At 39.9% G+C, this 27,651-nt stretch overlaps 1 protein-coding gene across 3 annotated transcripts in view; it reads left to right on the top strand.

The window, feature by feature from the left end:
• Window positions 1–27,651, top strand: part of LOC126418649 (histone-lysine N-methyltransferase SETD1B) — a 168,558-nt gene that overhangs the window by 74,797 nt on the left and 66,110 nt on the right. For all 3 annotated transcript variants that reach the window (XM_050085523.1, XM_050085521.1, XM_050085522.1), the window contains one exon: window positions 22,164–23,515. In XM_050085523.1, the coding sequence (XP_049941480.1) occupies window positions 22,164–23,515 (1,352 nt within the window). The remainder of the gene's footprint in view (window positions 1–22,163; window positions 23,516–27,651) is intronic.

The raw sequence follows: 27,651 nt of genomic DNA, 5'->3' as shown, positions 1-27,651 counted from the left end.
CAAAGGATCTACCTCTGTAGCACTTGACCGAAAGGAATATGTTAGTGAAGGTCTATGCCAGCTGTCTGACACCTCTACATACAGCTACTGCCATCAAGATCCCGTCTCTGTGATTCACTGCCCTGCAGTCCCTCCATAAAACCTCAGGTCCCTCACAAGGACTAATGCCTCAGTCCATGGAACTTCTCACCCCATCCAAACCACACACCACCACCTTTTAGTTTCTTCCTAAGATCCACAAACCTAATCATCCGGGCCGTCCTATTGTTGCTGGCTTCAAAGCACCCACCGAATGTATATCTGCCTTTGTTGATCAGCACCTGAAACCCATAGTACAAAGACGCTTGTTACCATTGATGCCACCTCCATCTATACCAATATATCCCCCACGTACATGGTCTGTCTGCTGCTGAACATTTCCTCAGTCAGTGCCCACCTGATTCCAAACCTATGACATCCTTCCTAGTCATCTTAATCAACTTTTTACTTACCAACAACTACTTCACCTTTAAGGGAGTAGTCATACAGACAGATCAGCGGTGTGGCCATGGGAACCAGGATGGCTTCTTCCTATGCAAATCTTTTCATGGGTCGCTTGGAGAGCATATCTCTGGGATCCAGTCTTCAGCCCCTGGTTTGGTTTAGATACGTTGATGACATCTTTACCATATGGTCCAAGGATGAGGATCACCTGCTAAAATTCCTTGAATCTCTGAATATCTTCTCCAAATTAAATTTCACATGGTCCATTTCTGAATCCCATGCCACTTTCCATGATGTTTATCTCATCCTCACCGAAGGCTACCTACACACTTCCGTCCGCATTAAACCTACCAACAAACAACAGTATTTACATTTTGACAGTTGCCATCCTTTCCATGTCAAAAGTTCCCTCCCATACAGACTTGGCATCTGAGGGAAACGTATTTGTTTGGATGCAGACTCTTTATAGTAATACACCACCATTCTCACCTTAACCTTCACTGCATGTAATTACCCCACCAGCCTAGCTAAAAAGCAGATTTCCCAGGTCATCACATCCAATCCTGGCACTGCTGATCCCTCCAAATGGTTCAAATGGCCCTGAGCACTATGGGACTTAACTTCTGAGGTCATCAGTCCCCTAGAACTAGCTACTTAAACCTAACTAACCTAAGGGCATCACACACATCCATGCCCGAGGCAGGATTCGAACCTGCGACCGTAGCAGTCGCGCGGTTCCAGACTGTAGCGCCTAGAACCACTCGGCCACCCCGGCCGGTGATCCCTCCAAAAAACAGCTTCAGAGCACACCACTGTTGACTCACTATTATCCTGGTCTTGAATGTGTTAATCAGCTACTTTGACAAGGCCATGACTCCCTGAAATCATGCCCGAAATGAGATCCATTCCGTCTGAAATTTTTCCCACCACACCGAGAATAGTAGGCAGTCTTCCTTCCAATAACCACAGTACTCTTGTCAAACCCTATGTTATTCTGCATCCATCTCCCTACCCTATGGCTCCTTCCCCTCTGACCGTCCCCAATGCAAGTCTTGGACTATGCATCCTCCTACTGCCACCTATAGCAGCCCTGTATCTGGCAAAATATATACTATCAAAGGGAGAGCCACCTGTGAAACAACACACGTCATATGCTGTTATGTTAACACTGTTCGGCCTACATCGGTATGACTACCACCAAATTATCTGTTAGGATGAATGGGCATAGGCAGTGGTGTATACTGGCAACTCGCAATCTCCTGTTGCAGAGCGTCTCTATAACATGACGATCGTGACCTTGGCATCTGTTTCACTAAGTGTGCCTCCTGGATTCATCCCCCAGGCACCAGTTTTTCAGAACTCCGCAGGTGGGAACTAGCACTACAACATGTCCTTGGTTCTCGCCACCCACCTGACCTTAATTTACGTTAATTTTTTCTGTCTCGGCATTGGCTCACAGTAACTACTCTTTGCTACTCTCCTTTTTAGTTTCCTATGTCTTTTCATTGTCTTACCTGTCTATTTTTCATTGCTGCCCTCCCACCTCTGTTACATGCAATGCACTTAGCTTTTCACTCTTATTAACTCGTGTATGATGTTTAAACACCATCTCTGTCTGCATATTACCCTGTCTTTCACCGTTAAGCTCTCAGGTTTTCAAATCTTGTCCAATGCAGTCGCCAACAGTCAGTCTTTCCTTCTCATCCCGTGGCGTAAGCCTCCCCTGACCTGCAGTTCTGAGTGACTGTCCCAAAATCTACCCCTTTTTATAGACCTCCCCGGTCCTTTTCCTTCACCCTTCTTCTTTCCCCTTTCTGCCAGAAGAAGGAGCCACTGGCCACGAAAGCTTGCCAATTTCAGCTATCTTTTATGTGTGTGTTCTGCCACCAATTGGTGAGTAGATTTTTTTATCTATCCAATTAAACTAGCTTAATATCAGTGTGTTAGCAAATGCCATACGTGAAAACATAACATGCATCATCTCACACATACACAATCAACTATGAGACCAACAATGTAGTATTCTTGATTGACAGTGGCAGTTGTGTGGAAGAGGTAAGCAGTTGTCATGAGCATGAGCACAATGGAGCAATTCAGGTTAGCCAGTCTGAGCACTATCAAAAGCTACCAAACATGTCCCTCAAGCTACTAGTATCTCGTGAGCAACGTTTTGACAATCACTGATATAGGGGTTACTGTCGGTTTGTGAAGTTTTTACGTGTTGTGAAGTGAGCTGTTGTGTAAAATATGTTCCTATAAGCAATGGCTTAGGACAGGATCTTCACTTTAGTAGACAGATGACCACTCTAGCTGTTGAGCTTTCGACCTAATAGCTCACTTAACAGTTGTAAAAATTACTCACTTAATTATCTGAAAATAACTTCACTGTATAAACACAATCTCAGTGAAGATGCTCATGTAAGAGAAGTGCACAGGAAAGAGAATGTAGCGGAGATATAGCCAGTCTGTTAACTGAAAAGTCAGCTGTACTCTTAGTGCGGAAGAACTCTACAGTTGCCGTATAGGACGATGAAGACTCAATTTTCCCCTCTATCTGTGCGGAACAGTGTACAGAAATTTACGTGAAGTCTGTCCATATGAATTTTATCTGTTATTGTTATTAGTGACTCATCTGTATTTCATTTCGTGTTAACGCACGTCATGGAAAATTACTGGGCACCTGTCTTCCTCATGCGTCTAATCCCCACTGTGCCTGCCTCTCACCCATCACACTCACAGAAAACAATTTAATACACCTTTCCAACACTTAGATGTGGTATACACAGTTAATATTTATTCTTAACCCCTCTCTTTTAACAGTAAACATTAATTTTATACCATTAAAACACCATTTTTGATAATGTGATTTTTTCCCTGTCTTGCATAGTGAAAACTGTTAATCCTAGGTGAAGAAATGAATAGCACATTTTTTTTATAGAAAATGTAATGTAATTTCATTTTTTATTGAGAAAATTTCTTGTTATAACCCACTGTTGTCGAGTTATCCAAGAAAAATATTAAAAAGTGACCTTGAAACTAACCCTCAGCAGTATACTCACCTCCTCCAAGCCATTAAGTTTGTTATCACTGAACACTATATTTCTGCTGATCATGTGATGAAATTCATTGAAACAAAAGTTGTGGCCCATACATCAAACTTTAGGAGCTCCAGCATCAATGAACCAATGGAAACAAGTCTGTCTAAATCCCTTATCAATTGGGACGGTAGTTTCCATTTAAATTCTGCATGTAATTCTGTCATAGAAAAACTTTGTGCTCTATGTAACTGGCATCATTCTGTGATTTTACCTTGTGAAAATGATTGATATCGATGAGGTGAACTTTGACCACAGAGGGCATGTTGCACTTGCAGCAGAAACGTTCAGTCAAGCACCACTTGGCAATGTCAACTGGGTACACCAAGCACGTGCTGGCAGGTCTTAAAAATGGGAGCTCAGTGCAATTTCGTCTGTATTCATGTGACGATGACCAAAAGTCTCTGTACCAAAATATCATGGCAGCAAGTTGCAGATGTCTGACAGTTCGCACGATATTTCATGGAAGAAGTGAATGATAGTTTGAAGGGTATGGAGACGACATGAAGTACCTACTTGTTCTGTACTCTTCACTGATTTAGGGATCATTATTGCTCCCAAATTCTTCTGTCATTGTCTTCCATCTATGTGGGCTGTTCATTACTAAACATTTCCGCATCAACTGCCACCAGATTCCAAATTGAAGATTATATAACCTTATAGTAAATTTTGGATTCAGAATGTAGAAAGGGATGAAGGGTATTGAGAATGAATTCCTGTATGCCAAAGTTATCTCTCTGGTTTTATGAGCATAATTGATTAATGGTGTACTTCTGGACATACAGTTGAATTGTTTCAATTTATGTACAATATTTTGAGGACTGACCCAGTTGTTTTCTTTAGTTCTGATTGGAGTCCAGGCAGTGAGTACAAATAACGTCATTACTCACAGCATCCAGAAAAGATTTCTGGGTCTGTCATCTAAGTATTGTACAAAAATGGAAATAACGACTTGGCTGTATACCCAGAAGTACGCCATCGACCATATAGGTCAACTTTCCCACATGCTGTTGTGAAGGCAAGGAAAAACATTCTCAGCCTTGAGGTGGAAGAATGAGTTTTTAAGATAAAATGCAGTTATATTCCCCTTTATATCATCACAGTGTATCTTATGTTTTTCTAGTAGGCAGATCCAGTACTTGAAATGTGACTGCTGAAGATCTCACACGTATTAAAATGTACCTGCTGTTATGCCGTAGTTGGATGGGTTTCTTGCCACATATGGTCACAACAAAGTCCTCATGTAATTGGCAATCCAATGGGTGAGTGAATCATTGGCACTTACTATAGGTCCCAGTGGAACATTTTCTTAATGAACTTTCACCAACCTATAAAGTCTAGGTGATAGCGGAATTGAATTGAACATATCTGTCAGCGTGCTGTGCTCGAACAGAACCCACAACAAAAGTGACATGTTTTAAAAATGTTGGCAGGTAGAGCAAAGAACATAGTGAACTAGAGCTGAGAGATGCAGAACTGGAATATCTTGCCTATGTTTTGCAAAACAATGGATATTTAGGAGTGTTGAGATAAAAAGAGTGTTATGACATCCTTGAAAGGAAGTACTTCTAACAGAATGGCTAAAAAATAACTAGAACACAAGAACAACCATAGAAAGGGAGAAAGTGACAGATCAGCTGGTGCAGAACATGCTTTGCAATCAGGGGACCACCAGATTCAATTAGATAAGATTCCAATACTGGGAGCCACAAGAGGAAACTATGAAAGGCTGTACAGAGAAGCCATAGAGATTACTAAACAGAATAAAAATTTTAAGCGAATGGAGGGGGGCTGTGAAACTAAATGGTATGTGGATTCCGATGCTTAATATAATGTGTACCAATCTTCCACCATGGGGTGATAGCAATAGTAGACAACGGTAATTGACAGCGGGCAATTGCACTTGTACTCAAAACACAAGACATCACACCTCTGTGCAAGAGCACGTGGTAATGGAATTTTACTTCAGTAAGTAATGAGCCAGGGTGTGTATCGAACCTTTGGAAAAGCTATGAACCCCTCCTTGCAGATGTCCACCACAGAAGGGGCAAAACATTGGGTCTCAACAGTGAATCCATATGACCACAGCATAGTAGCTAGGAATATTTTAATAAGTGCCTTTTTCCAGTCATGGAAGTTACATTTTACAATCCAGAAAATATGCAAAATACTACTCTACAGCTGCCATAGCCTCTACATTGGACTTGAAAAGTTTTTCAGCCACTAATTTCCTTGGATGTGGTAATAGTAGAAATCGGAGGGCACTTGCCATAGCTGGTAAATAGGGTGAATATTCCAACAATTCATACTGCAGATCTTTCAGGTTTCCTACTGCCGTAGCATCCTTGTGGGAGGTGTTGTGTGTTGGTGAAATATCATTTGTTTGCTTTTGTAATACAGTTATCTTACAGATTTTTATGTCCAGTTAGTCCACTCTCTTTCCTGATATTTGTCAGTTACATTATTATGCTCTGTGAGATAATTAGTAGAAAGAATACCCTTTACATTGCGGGAGCACTGAGCTTTTTTCCTGTGGCAAATGAAATGAACTTGTACTTTTTTCATGCATGGCCAGACCTTCCACCTACCATATCTCACCCCCCTGCCCCATTTTAGGGAGGACTGAAAGTGCTGATGCAACTGTGCAAAATGTGAGACAGATCAGAAAACACTCCATTGAAATTAATACCGCAGAAAAATGTAATATCTGCTGCTCAACTTGCCACTAGTTGGGTGGGCTCTGTCTACCCCCCGCCCCCCTTTCTACCCCCCCCCCTCCCACCCTCGATCTGTGTACAGGCTCCTAAAGATGTTATGTGGTTAAAGGGCTGAGTACCTGACTTTGCCTGAGCATGTTTTTATTCCAGTCTTCTGTTAGTCCTCTTCTCCACCCCATCTCCTCTGCCACCTCCTTTCTTTCCTCTCCTCTATCCATCTCCTCTCCCATTCTAATTCCACCTGCCTTTCTCCTTGTAAATTTCCTCCTCACTTCTCTTTGTCAGTTTCATTCTTCCCCCTCTGTCCATCTCCTCCCTGCCCCCCTCTCTGTCCATCTCCTTCGCCCTCTCTCTGTCTATCTTCTCCTCTCCCCTCTCTCTATCTATCTTCTCTTCCTCCCTCTCTCTGCCCATCTCCTCCCCCCTCTCTCTGTTCATCTCCTCTCTCCTCTCTCTGTCCTTTCTATGTCCATCTCCTCCTCTTCCTTTTCTCTGTCCTTTCTATGTACATCTCCTCCTCTTCCTGTTCTCTGTCCATTTCTTCCTTGCCCTCTATCTGTTAATCTTCACCTCCCCCCCTCTCTCTTCCTCCCTCTGTCTCTGCCCATCTCTTCCTTTTTCTTTTCTCTGTCTATGTCATCCTGTCCCCAGTCAATGTCCATATACTCATCTCCTATCGTCCATCTCTTCCTCTTCCTGCTATCTGTGCCCATCTCCCTCCCTCTTGCTGTCTGTCCATGTTATCACAGTCACCCCAATAGGAGGCTGGTGGTTTTTACCCCGACATTATTTCTTTCCAGATTGGAACCAACGTTTGTACCAAATTTGATAGAAATTGTTCCAGGGTAGGATGAGCTTTTTACATGTGCCTTGACAGCTTCACATATATTTAACACATTTCACACATATGTGTTCGCATGTATGACCTGTATGTCCAGGGAATATTGTCCTGCAGTTCCATTTCGAACAAACTCAATGTTTATCACATCAATCTTCTGAGCTATGTGCCGTACAATGATACAATTTTATAGGTACATTCTTTGGTATGTTTGGCTAATGTCTGTGAAATGTGCAGTGAGTAGAATTAGTAGTAAAGAAGTAACAAATTAAAATGTTATGCATGCTGCGGCAGTTTTTCACACATATCAGCATTTGACATCATATCTCCTGAACTTGAGTTGTACAGTGATATATTTTTGTAGGCACGTACAGTGGTAGATGTGGATACTGTCTGCAAATAGTGTTGGAATAGACTTAGTAGCAACAAGATAATAAATTTAAACATCTTGCATGATGTGCTAGTTTTTCATGCATCTCAGTATTAATAACAATGTATCTCCTGAACTACATGTTGTACAGTGATGTACTTTTTCTGGTACATTCAGTAGTATATGTGAATACTGTCTTCAACATGTGTCAAGAATACAATTAATAGTAAAGAAGTGATACATTAAAACCGCATGTATATAGTGAAAATGTAATAAGTGATAAACTTGTTTTCTTTCATTTTTTCATTGGTTGTCGGTGAGAAAAACTTCCTTAAAGGTTTGAAATTATGTCTAAAAGTTTGTTGCAAGTCTCTTAAGTGCTCCCATTCTCAAGTACAGGATGACTAAAGTATGGGTTTTCACTTGTTGTGAGCTGCATTGCTTTTTCATCCCCACTCCTTTAATAAGTGGGTGGTTTTAAACCCCACAGTGATTCTGCTCAGATAGTAATTTGTGTACCAAGTTTGATTGAAATTGGTCCAGTGGTTGAGGTGGAGACTTGGTACATACGTACATTTTTAAAATTTATGTGGAGATAAGCAGTTTATAATCAAATGTGATGGCCTGACATTGGGTTTGTTCAGTGAAAGGATTACAGAATCATCAGAATCAGTATCAGAACCCTACTGGCCCCGATAAGGCATCTGGAGGGGTCTGTTCTTTGGTTCACACAGATATCATCAGTGAGTGGATTGCCCTCTGTACAACATTGGGAACTTCATCGATGCAAGTGCGGATCTTTCTTTAGTTGTTGAGACAATCTGTACCTCGGCAGCAATAAGATGGAGATTGTTAAAAGTTGTAGATACTACCTTTCCGTTAGACAACTCTGCATGCATTAGTTCAGGAGGACATTACTCTGGCACATGTCATTAGGAATGTACAAATCTTCTAAGAATGATAAGTACTATTGCTTCTCTGGCTTGCAGTGTGGCGTGTCACTTTATCAGTGTGGCCAGTTGGTTACTAGTTTCTCTTGGGGTTACAGCTATAACGCTCCTGTCGGTATTCCTCTTGGCCCGCTGTATTTCATCACAGTCTCTCCTTACTTTTCCAATAGACTTTCCGTACAGCTAATCTCATTAAATATTTCGTCCAGGTGTACTGTGATGACTGTTTAAAGTGAAATCATCAATTGTTAAGGGGTCATGAATTATAATTTATTCAAACACTCAATAAACATTAACATGTTTCATAACATTCAGCATTTCAATATACTAGCCACAATTTGTTACTGATCGCTTCCACACTGAAACTTCAGCAACGACCAATTGCTTCCGAGCAGTGCTGACAATTGCACTATCCAAGCTTGGCTAATTCTGTTCAGGCTGAGAGCCCAACTGAAACTAATTCACACCACAAAAGTAACTGATCTCCAGCATATTGTCAACAAGCAAAGATTAACTTATACTGGTAACCTCAGCTACGACACTCTCAAAGGAGAACTTCTGCAATATATATACACACACACACACACACACACACACACACACACACACTCACTCACACTCACAGTCATCCTCTCTCTCTCTCTCTCTCTCTCTCTCTCTCTCTCTCTCTCTCTCTGCCAAGTGAGGACTCTGTACCCCCGCATATCCCTAGATCTCAAGAATTAATTTTACCCAGAAATTATGGCGACTTAAAGTTTCAGTTTGAAACTGATCATGAAAGAAGAGCCCTAGTTAAAAGGAAAGAGCAGAAGAGAATTAAATGTAACCTTAATTAAAGAAATGTTGAAGTTACTGAGAGTCTAAGATTGTTACTACACCACAACATTACCAAGAGAAAGTAATTTTATCATCATCAAAACAATCCACTTTGTGTCCATAAAAGATTGATAAATAAGATAAAAACATTAAGTCGTAAACAGTCATTTCCTGTATTCACAACATACATTATGTTTTCAGCATGATGAAATTCAAATTATTTTTTACCATTAAGTTTCTCTAATTCAACAGAGTTGGGTTTTACTATTCTCCGAATTATAAATGATCCCAAATAGTAATGTAAAAATTTATTAATTTCTTCCTTTGATACTGATGATTTAAAATGGGAGTGTATTAATACATTATCTCTAATTTTATACCCAACAGGTTTCACTAAATGGCCGTGTCTAATTGCCAATGCCATGTTCCTCCTTTGCTTCGGGACTATCTGTTGTTTTTCTTCTGCAGTCAATTCACTTTGCGATGGAAAATCAGTAATTACACCCTCTTATTAGTTCTGCAGGCATGCCAACTCTTCCGATTTAAGTGGGAGACTCCTGATTTTTCCTTCTTCCTCCCGATTTCCCGACAGTGAAGACCGATCTCTCGATTTTCAGAATAGTTTCAATACTTTCTTTACTATTTGAAAATTCTGCGCCTTCGATATATTGGTGGATGACAAGGTATGGCTGCTACTTGTCTATGTTGACTTGGAAGATTCATGTGGTGGCTGTCGGGAGCGGCAGTAGGCGTAGCTCGCACTTCATATCTACAAGGAATTAAGGAACTTATCGTTGGCAGCGTTCAGAGACAAATGAATATCTTTCAACTAATGCCGATTTCCTCCACTTCCGGTAGTGCCAGCGCAATCGTAAAGTTATCGTGGACAAGGAGTAGTCAATAGTTGTTCCAAGCGAAGTGATTAGCATTGTTGTGTCTAAAAGGCAGTGTTGCCAAGTTAGGGGATGCCCCTTAAATTTGAATGTGTGTGAATCCAAATAAACCTGCAGAGCCCATCATTCATATTGTTCAGCATGTTGAATGATAAATTATACAGTCCGAAGACTCAGGTATGTCCATTATTTAATATTTAAATGTAAATAATAAAGCAAATGTAATTGAATTGTTACAGTTGTTGAATTATTGCAACTTTAATCATCAGGGATGTGTTGTAATTCACAATAGTACACCACCAAAATTCTCCTGATTTTTCACTTTTGAAAGTTGGCATGTCTGGTTCTGGTTTGCTTGAAAATTCTTTGGCATGCTTATGTAAAACTTCTTGTAATTATTTTGCATAAGAAGCAGGGAAGTTACTTGTCATCTATTTTCTCCCTAATTTTTGACATGAAATCTCAAACTATTTCTTCCTTTTCTCTGGACACATTGTCTTTCATATATACTTGTGTTTCAATCACCTCATTTGTTTTCTTCTCAATCATTCTAATCCAGTTCTCCTTTTCTTCTACTAAACTGATGAAATTTACCTCCAATTCAGCATCCCCATCACAAACACACACGCACACATTCTCTTCTGTAATCAGTTTTACATCTTCTTTCTGCCAGCCAATCATTGCCAAAAATCCAATCCACATTCAAAGAATCAAGAAGACCATGTCGAAATATCTGTCTACAATCTTGCATGTAATGAGTGCTGGTCCAGTAACAGCACAACTTCCGAACCCAGTTGCCATAATGAGATGTGCACTGTTGACAGTGGAAACAGGTACATCTTCTATTTTATGAAGCTGTTCATACAAGCTTTTAGAGATCATTGTAGTATTACTACCAGAATCTAAAATTGTTGTAATTTTCCAATCACTGGATTCAACACTTCATTTATACTGTGTGTATCTTCTCTCAATAGTTCAGCCCTAATATCTTCAATTTTTAACTTCTCCCCCACTGTGACAGTTGAAGTTAAAATTTATGTAACTGAATAATGTTTAAGTACTTAAATAGAAACTTTTGGGCAAGAGAAGTTGCTTCCCCAATATTTTTATACAATTATCTTCCACTCTTCCAGGTATAAAATTAATTACTCCACCTGGAGTAACATCTCTGTGGCTCTGCAGAGTTCTGCTGATTGTGAGGAAACTGTCATGGGTGCGATGACGTACTCGGAGACAATCCATCTCTTGCAGTCGTGAGCGTTCCTTGAGCCATACAAATCGCTTGCTCGGTTATACATAAACATTTGTGCTATTTGATAAAATGTTATACAGCAAATGCCCCTCTTGGGAGCAACAAACTTTAAATGCCAAAGTGTGGTTGCTACCAATTAAACAAAGATTGTCCAGTATTATTAACTTACTAAGAATGAATAATTATTAACCATGTTCATTTGCAAACAGATGAAATTTTGGTACCTTAGCAAATTTTTTACAAACTTCCTTTATTTTAGCACAGGTTTACAAAACTACATCGTTTGGTTCAAGGTTGCTGACTTTCATATGTGGAGAGATGTATGTCTCATTCCACCACACAACAATGGAAGATCATAATAAATTCAGGTCTACCCATTAGGGAGGTTTATTCCAGAGGGATACCACGGAAAACTCAGGAATATAGACCTACAGCCTTGACCTATACAAAATATGTAGATAAGATGGATATTAAAATTTTGAAAACTACACACAGAAAGGAGAGAACTAAAATAGCATGTTATAATCACTTTGAACATTTTAAAATGTTAATTAATTTCTTTGCAAAGTGTTTGAATGTTCAGATTATTGATGGGGAATAAACTACAGTTTGTGTGTTTAAAACAACACTAACAATCTGTTGACTTCAATAGACAGATTCAATGAAGGTTGATGAAGCTGGATAGAGTCAATCGACAGATGGATGGCTGGATTCTGGAGGCTGACTGAAACTGTTGGAGGTTGATGTAGGATGAATCTTGTGGGAATCAGCAACCAGGTTGTAGGAAAGATAGATGATCTCAAACCTCACAGCACCAGACCAGACTGATAGGACATGAAACAATTTCAAACACTGGATCAGTTGGAGCTCTTTACTTTGCGCATAGCAAAAGAATGGATTAGTAGCACATTTCTCCATCGGATCCTTCATGAATTCAGTAGCTGTGGAAGAGGTATGAGCCACTGCGTTGTCCACTGCATAGCAATAGATTTTATCTATTTTAAATAAGTCCTTCCAAAGTAAATCACTGCTCATGATCAATTCATTACATTCAGGTGTTCTTTGACTATATGAAGTTTCAGATCATCCACTACCTTTTCTAACCACATAACTCGACATATATAAAGTTTTCTTATGAGCTGATATTCAAGAAAGATCATTCTTCATTTTAGGAATCCTCTCTGTGCATCAGTATTGCATTATCATCCTTCATAGTAAGGCAAGAAAATTTTTTTGTGTACCCAAAGTGAATATTCCACCTACGATATGCTTGCTACGAAGATTATAAATCACCTTGCCTTCGCAACATTTCTAGGCTCTTATCTTACATTTCTTTCTTAAATTCCTATGCCTTGTTGTGCATTATCAATTTCTTTTCAGACCACATCTGAATCTGAATTCACTTTAGAGCAGATAGCTAAATTAATTGCTCTCACATTCATGGTCATTTGAAATCAAATAAATCACACAAACATATATAAAAAATGATTTCATCTTCCTGAACTTAAAATTCATTAGGCCCAGGAACCATCAAATCAATCCCAATCTACACCTTACATACAAACCAGTTTGCAACTACACCAAGTGCCAAGAAGGTAGCAAAATTTAGCATTTTGTTATCGATGATTCCTGCAAGTCCCTAAAATGTCGTTCCGGTAAGTTCAGGCAGTTCAAGTACATTTCCTTGCACACTCAAGAGTAACTTATACTGCATGAAACTGAGTGGATAAGACACATAGACACAACCTAAATCATAACTTAAATGATTAAAATTGAACATCACACAACCCTAAAAATGTAGACATGCGCGCACACACACACATTCTTCCAAAAAATAAAGAATTAATTTGATTTACTAGATAAACACTATCATTACTTCTCTGAACTACTCACTGTGCAGTGCATAATTTAATCATAATCCATCACTCCTTACTATGAAATTCTTAATCACTATGATTTTAGTCATATCAGTCCTTTTCACATGGTTAGTCACTTTACATGATATTTCTTAATATCTTGATGGGGATACAGTCTTTTAAGTCATAAACTTTTTGGATACACCAGTAAATACGCACCGTGGTTTGGAATCTTCACAATTATGAATGATCCAGGGTGCAATAAGTGCTATTTCCAATTCTTTTTGGAAGGCAATAAGAACCGTGGATGTTGTTGCAGCAATACCTTTCTGTCAATCCTAAATGTCTTCATCCGTTTGACATTGCTGTCATATTCCCTTTTTCTAACCCAGGCCTTTTCAGTGAGATTAACCGGAGCTTGTCTAATTTTCTCTTCCCAAGGTACATCAGTATCTTCTGCCTTGAATTTTATCTACCCATCCATTTCTTTTCTTTCTTCTGAGCATCAGTTAAGCAGGCGTGAATTTGGTTGCTGTGTGAAGCAAGTTGTTCGTATTTTCTTCTTCTACAGGTTTCTTAAGACACCAGGGAACTGGGTAGAAGCTATGACCGTATGTCTTATGTGGCATAACATTAAGACGACACTGCATCCTTTGATAATTCCGTGTTTTTCCTCAAAAACAACCAAATGAGGTAATGAGGAGCTTGGTAATTTATGCTTCTGCTCATAAGTGAGGTGCATAGGTTCCTTTAATTTCTCGCTTATTTGATCTGAAAATGTAGATACTTTATTGTGCTCAGGGAAAACATTATTATTTGCGATGATCAAGCTTAAGCAAGCTGCACTCCTTCTTTCCGTATTAAATCAACCTCCATTAAAAAAACCGTCATTCCAAAATTTTGCTCTCCCCGATGAGAAGTTGATGCTTCCATTCCTTTCTCATATGATACTAGGGTCTAGGATACAATCCACTATCAATTTTTCAACAATTAGAATTGTGCTTGTAATTGCTGCATTTCCCGAATTCACTTTCATTTGTGTCTGCATCCTGACACTTATGGATCTTGTGTTTAGTGCTCCTATGATTCTACAGTTCCCTACTGGCAAAACTGATAGTTTTGCTTTTCGCGATAGCTTTTGGAACAAAGCACTTTTTATTACATTAGCCGAAGCTCCTGTGTGTAATGTTACGGCAACTGGAATTCCTTAGATTGTAACAAAGATTTTCAGACACAGGCATGAAAGGATAAACCTTGCCTTGTCACATTGATAAATATCCTCTCACAATTCGTCTGATAATTCATTTTCATCATTATACCATAGCATCTGCAATTGCTGGTCGTAGCCCCTATTTGAATCCCTGGGAACATATGTGGGACTCGTGGTGGTCACAGTTAGCTTTTTGGACACACGCCACTGCCACTATTTGTGCCATCTGTTACCTCCATAATTATTGGTGTCTGCATGTGCCAAACTCCTGGCATAGACTGCAGCTGATTGTCTTGTTGCTATTGCGAAAAGCTAATTGTTCCAAAACTGGTTTATTGATGATTTTTGGTTATTAGATTGGACTGGATTGTACATCCGATCACCTCTATTAAATTTGTTTCTGGCTGGTCGGAAGCCACTACCATTTCCACTGTTGTTTTTCCAACGAGTATTTGGATTACCATTTGGTACATTGCTTGCATTTGTTTTATCCATTTGGTTGGTTCTTGGTGCATTACTGCTATTTCCACAGCCACTTGGTGAGTGATACACACCAGTGTTCACATTATTATACCCGTTATTCGATCCTAACATGGACTTCAGGTCTTCTTGAATCAGCTCGATTGAATCTAACTCAGATAAAAATTTCTCCAAATTTTCATCCGACACATTAACTAGCTGGTATCTGACACTGAATGGTAATCTAGCTTTTAATGTTGCCATTATATCCTATTGTGGTAATGGATTGTTCATGTAGTGACATTTATTGATATTTTTTGAAGTATTTTCTTAAATGTCCCTTGCTTGAATGACAATTGTTCAGTGTAAAATACTTCTTAGTGCAACATTTGTTGGATTCCACATGATCAGTACCTGTTAAAATTCATCATAAGTCATACAGGATTTGCATGCGTCAGTTGCTCATAGTGCACCTTCTCCTTGAATGTAGACTCATATGGAGCTAGTCTTCTGTGTATCAGGACCATTTCTTGACATAGCTCCCCTGAAGCTTTGCATGAAACCGTGGGATGTATCATCCTCTTATCAGAATGAAATAACTGAAAGTGTCGATACTTGAGCATTTTCTCCTTGATATTAGGTGTGGAATACATCTACTAGCCTGTAGTGGTTTTATGTGGGCAATAAGAGGGACAAAAGTATGGCAAATATACATTTGGATTTCCATAACTGGATGTGTCGCCCGAAGTTTGTGGTCGTGGAGCTTGATATACCTTGCTGTGCACATTTAATCATTTGTGTTCTCCTATTTGACCCTTTAGACTGCTCAGGTGTTCTGGAGCGGATCTCATCTAAAACTACTTCTAGTTTACCGGAGATAGTGTGTGTTGTTGCTGTCTGTCATCTGTATCTATGAGTGACGAATGATCCCAAACTCTTCCATCATCTAGTGTCTGCCGGTTATGCCTGCCAAAATTATTTTCTCTCCACTCATTGTTTTGAATTTGGTCAACATTATGCTAGTAATTTTTCGAATGTACATCTCACATATCATTACGTTACTGTTAATTGCCACATTGTTGGCCCCACATTTGATATACGTAATTATCTTGCCATGGTACATCATATCACTGAAACTGTTGATTGTGATGAGTCGAATTTCGATCTGAGCCCCTCAACATTCCCTCATTATCTATTTCTTCTAAACAATCAACAACTCGTCACAACTCATCAAAATCATGGAATGTTTGCGATATCAGCTGTTTCCTTACTTTCCTTGGTAAATGCGTTATCAAACATATGATCTAATCGTCATCATTAATAGGATCATCCAGAAAACTATTGTGCTCCCAGTGATTTTGAAGAAAGTCACGCATCGACCCCTCGTGTCGATCATAATTATACGTGGCAAATAACTTCCCCTCTCTATTTCGTTGTGTCTCACACGGCCAGTATTTGCAAAGAAAAGCACTTTAGAGGTCTGGAAGTGTAGTCTAATGATCGGATACGTGGTTTCCCCATGTTCTAGCACCCACATTCATGTGTCTTACATGTATATAGATTTTTTTTCTGATTCATTCTGAACTCATGCAAGTACAACTTAAAATTGTTTCCATCACAATAAAGGATGGCAGCCAAAAACAGTTGCAGGATAGAATTTTTTTTTTATTAAAATTCTTGACCAAGGTTTCGGTACATATAAATACACCTTCATCAGAAGTAAACTTCTAAAATTACATCATGCACTGGAGAATAATGAAACAATTATGCCAAAAGGCGTCGTCAGTAATTAAAATATCATCTCCATTTGTACAACATGTGTAATGGGCACAGGATCAAAGCGAACAGTTTAACAATGTTACTTCGCCTATGAACTGTTGAGACACGAGTGTCTGTTTTTGGCTGCCATCCTTTATTGTGAAGAATTTTAACAGTTGCTGCTGCAGCCATGTTTAAAATCTTAAAATTGTTTCATTAAATCCACGGGCTGTAATTGTTTATATGGGTTAAATTCTTTAAACTGCCTTTGACCAAGCACACTGATAACAAAGTTTTTACAACAACCTGTACCAAGATTCTCTTGCATTAACATTTCTGTTTCTTGTTGGATAGTGTTTGTATCTACTGGGGCACAGGATATTCTTACTTTCTTCATTCTGTCTTCCAGTGTCTGTATTTTTGATTCTAAATTGAATCATTGTTGTTGCCCAGCTGATACTACTTTAATGACTGATTTATTCTTTTCCTCACACACAGTTTGAGCTCAAACTATCTCATTATTGTAACACCACTGCTCAGTAAAGCTTGTTTTGCACTGTAGTCTGTGAGTTGAGTTGTTTCTTTAGCTCAGTTACATCTGCTTCAATCTTTTGGCACTGTGTTGTAATCTTGTACATGACCTCCGATTGCTCCTCATCAAGTAATTTCCTATATCCCAGAGCAAAATTATTAAACTGACTCTGAAACTCGTTACAGAAGTTCACTAGCTTTTGATCTAAGATTTTTTACTTTATTGTTTGAATTTTTTGTTCTGCTTCCACTCATGATCATCAAGTTTTTTTTGTTCCAACCAGTGTTCATTTTTTATAAAAAGTGCATCAGTACATCTCTCTTCCTATTAGCTCAGTCCTATTATTATCTGTTGCTGCCTCGTGTGATTGAACATTTACATTCAGATTTGTATTTTCACATTCTGGGGCATCTACATTTTGAATTCTACCACATAGCTCTGAGTCATTAACAATATCCATATCACCACTGTCCTGATTAACACTGTCCTCTCCATCAATTATGTTAACATTGTCTGTTTGATTAGATATTGTTGTTCAGTTGTATACTGCACATGCAAATTATAATTAAAATGGAATTATTCACTGCCTATCATTCAGCATTGAAAATCTTGTTCAATGTTGCTTGGAAGTCGAGCCGCTGCTAAAAATGTCTAATTCACTCACCATACGTAGATGATGGTAATCAGGCATTGGATCTGAAGATTGTTGCAGGTTGCCACTTCGTCATCAGTCTCCTTGTATAACGACCCTGTCAGTGTTCCTCCAGGTTTGCTATATTAGGTCGTAGTCTCTGCTTACTTTTCCAAGAAACTTTCGGTGCAGCTAATCTCATTAAATGATTCCTCCAGGGATACTATTATGACTTGTTTTAAGTGAGAACATCGATTGTTAAGGGGTGATGAATTATAATTTATTCAAACACTCAGTAAACATCAACTTGTTTCATAACATTCAGCATTTCAGTCTACAGGCCACAATTTGCTACTGACTGGTTCCACACTGAAACTTCAGCAACGACCGATCGCTACCGAGCTGTACTAACAAATGCACTATCCGAGCTCGTCTCACTCTATTCAGGCTGAGAGCACAACAACTGCAACTAACTCACACCACAACAATAACCGCTCCCCAGCGTACCGAACAAGCAAAGATTAAGTTATACTGGTAACCACGGCTACAACACACTCAATGGAGAACTTCATCAATAACTAACATTATTAATATACAGCATATGCATTGTCTTGTGAGGACACTGTACCATCACACAGCAATTGTTGTTACTTTACTGAATTTCATACAAACCATCAGGAGGAACCTTCCACAGAAATGTGGGCCGTTTCGATTTTGCGAGATGACATACAGGGACGGTTATTTCGAAATATGGTGGTCTTTATCATATAGAATTCTTGAAATTAGAGATCATGTATAATTCTGTAATTTTAATAATTTCAATGTTATGAAGGAGGTCTTGTGTTGTATTTCAGTTGCATCTATCTTCTTTAATGTTGCAGTTTTCACAAATGTTACCATAAGTTATGGTTCTCAAGCCAGTTCTCTAAATACATTAAGACAAGAGTTCATTTCACATTTAGCTTTTCTTCAACGATTGCTGTAGCTTTTCTCCACAAATATGTTATACACTACTGGCCATTAAAACTGCTACACCACGAAGATGACATGTTATAGACATGAAATTTAACCGACAGGAAGAAGATGCTGTGATATGCAAATGATTTGCTTTTCAGAACATTCACACAACGTTGTTGCCGGTGGCGACACCTACAACGTGCTGACACGAGGAAAGTTTCCAACCGATTGCTCATACACAAACAGCAGTTGACCGGCGTTGCCTGGTGAAGCATTGTTGTGATGCCTGCAGTAAGGAGGAGAAATGCGTACCATCACATTTCCGACTTTGATAAAGGTCGGATTGTAGCCTATCGCGATTGCGGTTTATCATATCGCGACATTGCTGCTTGCGTTGGCCGAGATCCAATTACTGTTGGCAGAATATGGAATCGGTGGGTTCAGGAGGGTAATACGGAACGCCGTGCTGGATCCCAATGGCCTCGTATCACTAGTAGTCGAGATGACAGGCATCTTATCCACATGGCTGTAATGGATCGTGCAGCCACGTCTCGGTCCCTGAGTCAACAGATGGAGACGTTTCCAAGACAACAACCATCTGCATGAACAGTTCGACGACGTTTGCAGCAGCATGGACTATCAGTTCGGAGACCATGGCTGCGGTTACCCTTGACGCTGCATCACAGACAGGAGCTCCTGCGATGGTGATGACGAACCTGGGTGCACAAATGGCGAAACGACATTTTTTCCGGATGAATTCAGGTTCTGTTTACAGCATCATGACGGTCACATCCGTGTTTGGCGACATTGCGGTGAACGCACATTGGAAGCTTGTATTCGTCATCGCCATACTGGCGTATCACCTGGCGTGATGGTATGGGGTGCCATTGGTTACACGTCTCGGTCACCTCTTGTTCGCATTGACGGCACTTTGAACAGTGGACGTTACATTTCAGATGTGTTATGACTCGTTGCTGTACCCTTCATTCGATCCCTGCGAAACCCTACATTTCAGCAGATAATGCACAACCGCATGTTGCAGGTTCTGTGCGGGCTTTTCTGGATACAGAAAATGTTCGACTGCTGCCCCGGCCAGCACATTCTCCAGATCTCTCACCAACTGAAAACGTCTGGTCAATGGTGGCCGAGCAACTGGCTCGTCACAATACGCCAGTCACTACTCTTGATGAACTGTGGTATCGTGTTGAAGCTGCATGGGCAGCTGTACCTGTACGTGCCATCCAAGCTCTGTTTGACTCAATGCCCAGGCGTATCAGGGCCGTTATTATGACTAGATGTGGTTGTTCTGGGTACTGATTTCTCAGGATCTATGCACCCAAATTGCGTGAAAATGTAATCACGTGTCAGTTCTAGTATATTTGTCCAATGAATACCTGTTTATCATCTGCATTTCTTCTTGGTGTAACAGTTTTAATGGCCAGTATTGTAGTTTGGAGATCTGATGTTCTCTTCTGTAGAAATAAACCTTTCTGGTATGGCTGTACGGCGAACACAGAATTTTTTTGTGACTGTATGGTGTTGCGCTAATATGATACTACATGGCGAAACATACTGTGTACATTATCCACAGCTGCAGTTTATTTCTGTCTTCGTGTTTGGGATTTGAGTGAAGTGGGGTGTAGATGGAAGGCTATATAAATGTATTCTTTGGCAGTGCTTTTGGCTCCATACTGTGTATCATGTTTGTAGATTTCCTCTCAAGGGAGAAGTAGACTTAATGTAATAATCGGATGGGTAAATTGTTGAAAAATTGAAGATGGCAGAAGACATTTTTAATAGAGCATAAATTTTCACTTCTTATACTACTTGTGTATTGTTTCCTTGCATCATTCTTTCCATGCTCATTGGTATTTAATCTTTCTGCATTGTTGTTGTGTCAGACAATAACTAGGCATTTTACTTCTGCCTATGATCTTTCAAGCCATTAACTTTCCCATTGAGGTTTATCCTTTGGGGGCAGCATATAATTCTTCAAATTCGGACGTTTGCATGTCAGTCTGCTGAGGTTATTATTATTATTATTATTATTATTATTATTTCTCTTTCCTGTCTCAGACGTTATGTCTGGTTAAAAATGGAAGGTGACGCGGGCCTTGATCAAGCGTGACTTCCTTTTAACTGTACGGTATATGTTACTTTCCATTTAGGAACTTTCGGGTAATTGAACGTGCATCAATAATTGCAGATTCCTGTATATAAGTTTGGATGTAGCTGTATTGCGTTGATGTACTGGTGGATATTGTGTCGTATGACTCCTGTAGTTGATAGTATAATTGGTATAATGTCAACTTGATCCTGATGCCACATGTCCTTGACTTCCTCAGCCAGTTGGATGTATTTTCAATTTTTTCTCCTGTTTTCTTCTGTATATTTGTTGTATTGGGTATGGATATTTCGATTAGTTGTGTTAATTTCTTCTTTTTATTGGTGAGTATGATGTCAGGTTTGTTACGTGGTGTTGCTTTATCTGTTATAATGGTTCTGTTCCAGTATAATTTGTATTCATCATTCTCCAGTACATTTTGTGGTGCATACTTGTATGTGGGAACGTGTTGTTTTATTAGTTTATGTTGTATGGCAAGTTGTTGATGTATTATTTTTGCTACATTGTCGTGTCGTCTGGTGTATTCTGTATTTGCTAGTATTGTGCATCCACTTGTGATGTGATCTACTGTTTCTATTTGTTGTTTGCAAAGTCTGCATTTATCTGTTGTGGTATTGGGATCTTTAATAATATGCCTGCTGTAATATCTGGTGTTTATTGTTTGATCCTGTATTGCAATCATGAATCAGTATTATTATTATTATTATTATTATTATTACTATTACTATTTTCTTCTTCTGGTGTGTTTTGCTTATACCTTAAACTACTATAAAGCTCTCACAATTTACACTTTTGTGTTGTTACTAGTTGCACATTTCATTCCAAGAGCGTGCCTTGTCAGATTAATGCTAACTCCCCTCTCCCATCCCCTGTGTGTGATATACTATCTTCCCGGTAGCCTCATTTTTTTTTTTATTATGTGATAGCTCACTTGCCGTAAAGAACTGATATTATGACGTACTGTGATATTTGTGTTTTACAACTCTCTCTTGTTAAAAGTTCATGTTGCAAAAATTGTGTATTTAATCCAAGTTATCTGGATCCTGTACTTGAAGTGGTACATTACATAAATTTCTTGTTTAGAGTTATTTAATACATCAATTTGTGTGTTGGTTAAACATTAATGCTGTCATACATGTCATACGTATTTACACAGACTATGCAAATGTGAATGGTTCTCTCCTAAAACTTTCTGTACATGTGAATGACTTTGGTTTTCAGGAGAAGAGTGCCGAAAGCTGTTTGATGAGAAGACAACGGAAAAGAAGCCGGAGAAAGAACCAAATACTGATTTGGATGAGTCTTCATGTGGTGCAACGGACAAGGATGATATCTTAATCAAGAACAAACTAATTAAAAAGGGAAGTTTGGGTCGTGAGCTATCTTCAGAGGATCATGAGAGACCGTGGCCTGATAAGGAAGAAATTTTGGGGTTGAAAAAGGAGCTAACTTCTGTTTACACTCGCAGTGATTACAGCATCGAAAATCATACATATAGGCATAGAGATTATTCGACTCCTGGTTCAAGCACTAGTGACTATGGGACTGGTCAGAGTGACACTTACTCTGAGAGGAGCTACAGCAGTGCTGGTTATCACAATAGCTCTGGTGTTGTACAAGGTTCTAACCATTCAACACCATCTGCAATAGCAGGAACAACTTACGACTATCACAATCATCGTTATTCCTCAGCAGCTCCACCTCCAAGTTCTAGTGCGTCACATTACCCAGCATATCATCCACAGATTCCTCCACCAACTGCACGACAGCCACCTCCGCCATTTGTTCCACCACCACTTCACCAGCCCCCTCCACCCATACCGCCACCTCCTACACATGTTCCCCCTCCACCTATTCATCATTTACCACCGCCACCTACACAACCACAAACACAGTGGCAGGGGACGTGGAGTGACGTACATCCTCGGTGGGAACATCCCCCACCATCTTCTTCAGCTCTGCGACAGGTTCCAGTGCACGGTGCAGGCAATGGTGCCACAGTGACTACCCTCCCTCCTGCCAACGCAACACCAACCTGGACTCCAGTGACTGGTGATGTTCGTGGTGTAGTGTTTTCACCTGATAGGCTACCGGTGCCTAAAATCAAGGGGCCTGGTAAGGTGCATAGGCATAGTGACAACAAAAGCCCAGAAGCGCCGAAAGTGTTGGATTTGGATACCAGAATTGAAATGCTTCTTAAGGGAAAAGGTGCAGGTGGCATGGCTCCATCTTTTTTGAGGATAGGTATAGGATCTGACTCTGAAGAAGAAACAAAACCTGGAGCAAAAGTCACATCTCGGCGTTCTTCTGGTAGTTCTTCCAAACATGGCAGTTCTAGGCAAAGGAGACAGAGTATGTCTCAAAGACTGAGTGGTTCATCCCTTGTACCGTCTTCCAGCAATTCGGACTCTGATGATTGTGCACCAGTACCCAGGCCATCCTCTTCTTCTCGAGCTTCAAATGATAATCATTTACCGTCTGCAGAAGAAGCAGAGGAGCCATTGTCAGTTCCTCCATCACCTTTTTTGTCGGAGGAAATATATCTGAAGTGGCATCGGATTGGCATTGACCAGGTAAAAACTGTATTGTTAATGATGGATAAGTTTCTTTTGTTGAAGTATTTTGTAATACCCTAGGTATTCAGTCATTAGTATTTACTACTTTTTTAAATCAGTTATTATATTGTATTTTTAACTTTTCTTCTTCTTTGTAACTGCGAAGGGAGTAGAGAAACGTGTATCTATATTTGACATCATCAGTCAAAATATCGGCACAACACAGTGGAAAAAGGAAAAGATGCAAACAGCTGTTACTCTTGCCTTTCCAAATGATTGTTTTCAGATAGCAATTTGATACTGTAGGCATACCATTTACATGAGGTTACTCCTTTCAGGTAACACAATTGTTAATTTTAGAAATTTCAATATCCCTGATATCACACTCAGTTGCTACAAGGCAATGTTCCATTTCTAAATAAAGGAGGAACTGATCTGTTTTCACATGAGATTATTCACCAGTTTGCGTAGATACTCATAAATTTTGATAACTATGATGCCAGGTCACATACTGAGAGCAAAATTGTTCACATTTTTAATTGTCTTTTCACACCTTTGCAGAGTGAATGGAAGACAGTCTTTTGTAGGCTAATGTATGGTGTACATAGATGACTGAAGCAGATTTAATTGTGCTATTTCTACAAAAGTAGAAAAGGCAAAACAAATTAGTCTGTCTAGTAGCAGCCACAATCTCTTTCATGCTCTCTTATAACTCCTACATCTTCTATAACGTATTGTAGCAGAGTTCGATGATTAGAATAATATCAGAAAGGGATGATGAAATTGTGTAGCAGGTAATGCAAACACTGTAGCTTTCTTTTTCTGTCAGTATATTTTGGCCCTGTTGTGTTTGTAGATTGTGGAAGGGTTGTGTTTCTACAACTTGTTCTGTTCCTGTATTTTCCGTTAATGATGACAATGCACAAGTTTTGTTATTTTTCACAGACTTTTGGGCAGATGGCTATTTAAATTGCTCTGTATGCAGCTTGTAGCTTCCAGCCATCTCTTTGGCTACTTCAAGTTCTGTTATCATTATTACATTGTTTGGAGCTGGATACAGGGAGCAAATCTTACCCAATGCTGCCCTTGATATGCTCCATTAGGTAGAGTTTAGGTGAACTGCAATGTGGATTGGTTAGAGTAGCTTTTTCTATGTTTAGTGTCGAAAGGTGGTGGTCCTACTCGTGACAGACTGTGTGCCCTGTGAAGTGTAATGAGAAGATGTACATGAGCAGTGGCTTCAAAACCCCATAGTGAGAAGATTGTTCTGGATGGTAGGGTTGCTCATCGGTTATTGTCATCACTCATTGATTTGGCAAGCAATTAGCTGCACTATATGCCATTTGCCCACTGCTTCAATTTGTGGTAGTCAATGACGCCCCTGCTGTAAATATGTTCTTGCCCAGTGGCAGTTACGGCTGGCACTAGCTGTTTGCCACCAGTGATAATCATGGCACAGCTAGTGTCTACACCAGCTGTGCACATGTTTTGTCTTGGGAGATGCGTGTGTTGTTAAGTGGCTTGATATCATGTCGACTGCGCCACCGTATGTAGGTGGTCGCTTCTGTCATTATCAGGTTCTGCAACACTGCTCCACAAATTAATTACTACAATGTAATTGAACTTTAATGCAACACATGTAAACCAAACACCCAATACAGGTTAGACACACATATGAATCTGTCCAGACAGAGAAACAAGTCCCAGAACAAAACGGTTACTTCCTGATGTAAATACCCAATGGTTCCTATCCTCGTAGGTGTTTACTGTAAGTGGCTGATTCTAGATCAGCAGCCATTCTCTTCAGACTGTTTCTGAGCATGGCTCCAGATTGTGCAGCTGATGAGGAACTCCAGATACTCTCGATGAATTCCACAAACCCCTGACAAACACTGCTGCTGCCCAGTGAAGAACTGCCACTGACTCGCTGGGTATTGAGTTATAAAGCCCAAATGGTGCACATGAGAGTGCTTGACAAAACAACACGATCGCCAATGCCAACCTCTGTGGACAATCGCCAAACTGCACATTATTCTGGCCTCACTGAGATGTAGGCTGCAATGACATGCAATGGAGTGATGGAAGAGTGGACAACCTGGCAAGGGTAGTGGTGTGGGACACAGTGTCCCTTACCCCAAGGAAGAGAGGTGAAGCCTGTTGATCTCCTTTGACAGTTACAGTGGTTGGTGGATGAAGTCCATATCCATCCTGACCTCTGTGCATACACTGCTGAGCTTTGTGTCCATCAGCTCACTTGTTGGCAGGGTGTGGACACTGGTAGGTTGCTGTGGTGCTGAGGTTTCCCCTCCCCCCCTCCCTTTCACTTCCTTGGCAAGTACGATGTGTCAGCTGGAAATTTTCCTGTTGCCAGATCACTGGCATCTGTGTTTCCCTGTTGGCGTAGTACTTTGAGGAAGAATAGAGTCCTTATCTCCACAGCGGATGATTCCTTGTGGGGAGAGCTGTGAGAAAAAACAATCATTAGTAAGGCATCTTCTAATGTGTAGTCAGTCATGAGATTTTTAGTGAAGTTTTTCATTTGCGCCTTGAATGTCTGAATGACCCTGTTCACCCGCATTTGGCTCTTGATGAAAAGACGTGCTGCGAAGGTGTTTTATCCCATGGGCCGGAGACCTTGCACAGTGAAAATCAGAGCCTGGGTTGTTGGAAGCGTCCCCTTACTAGTCACCCTAAATGACATAAGGGCAGCTTGTGTGGGTGTGCACAAGAGATAGCCAGTTCATCCCTAGAAAAAGTCTCCCATAATCTGGGTGGAACTGGCCCCAAGGGCTCAATTGCCTTAGGGAAAACAAAGGAAGAGTATGACAGTGCACAGTCCACAATGTCTTCTGTGACCCAGTTGTGGTTGTCCGAATCCAGGACTGTGAATCTGTTACGAGTCATGAGGCACTGAGCACAATTAGAACTTAGAAGAGTGATGCCCGATGATTTTTCATTTACCTTCTTTATGTGGGGTGAAACTATTCCTTGACTTTTGGCAGGTTGTTTACTCTTGAGACTGAAAGATGCATTGCCATTATGAAAGTCTGTTTTAAAAACCTCGGTTTCTCTGGGTTCCAGAACTTGCTCTGTTTACTTCGTCTGTTCAAAGGCATGAGGGTTACTTTGTTTTTACACACATAACATTTGTGTGATTGACATTGTAGTATTAAAAACAGATGTGAATATGAACACTACAAGTTGTCCCAGGAGAAATGGTCAGTATACAGGAATATGACAGAAACAATTGTTCAAAACAAAAATGTCTAGTAAACATAAGCTCTGAAATGAATATCTTAGAGCTATGAGGACTTCACTATCTTTGATACTGTTAATCAAGTCTATTCTGTAGCAAGTCCTTTGCTTTCCATGTTTTGAGAGAAAGCCGTATGGAGCAAAACAAGGAAAAACAAAAATTTGTAGTAAACGAGGGCTCTAAAGCGCGTACCTTAAGAGCTGTGAACAATAGAAGAGATGTGCTTCACATTAGCGTAGATGAGAAAGTGCACATAGCCCTTAACGTACACAGTTTAGAGCTTATGTTTTTGGACTTCTTTTCCTAGTTTTGGTCCATACTAGCACCTCTTAAAATATGGAAATCAAAGAGCTAAGCAGTAGAAGATGAAGAACTGCTCATAGCTCTTACATTATGCATTTTAGAACCCATGTTTACTGGAGTTTTGTGCTTCCAGTCACTTTTCCTGTCATATCCCTGAACATTGACCATTCCTCCTGGTACACCTTGTTTACAGCAAAGGTCTGATGATGCAAACTGTGTTGATTTTCCACTAAACAAAGGAACTGGAAGTGTTACAGACATAACGAAACCTTCAGTTTTCATGGAGTGACCCTTGAATGACGGATAAACACTCTTCCAACGTGGGATTAACCAAGCAAATGAAATCATTAAGCAGTCCTACATCTGGAGAACGAACAATAAGCACGTCCCAGACCTCACTGTATAGACATAAGAAAGATTACAATCCTGATTTTTACACTTGAATTTACAGTTCAAAGTAAGACCTTGCAACATAGTGACCCATTCCTTAAATGGTTGTCCTAGTGTTTTACACGTCCTATAAAATTTATGTTCCAGAGTTCAGAATAAAATGATCTTAATGTCCACTGCAACCACTGACTGTCTTGAAAGCAAC

The sequence above is a fragment of the Schistocerca serialis genome, chromosome 9, assembly GCF_023864345.2.
Source record: "Schistocerca serialis cubense isolate TAMUIC-IGC-003099 chromosome 9, iqSchSeri2.2, whole genome shotgun sequence".
Taxonomy (NCBI): Eukaryota; Metazoa; Arthropoda; class Insecta; order Orthoptera; family Acrididae; genus Schistocerca; species Schistocerca serialis.
This window is presented reverse-complemented; position numbering and strand designations above follow the sequence as displayed.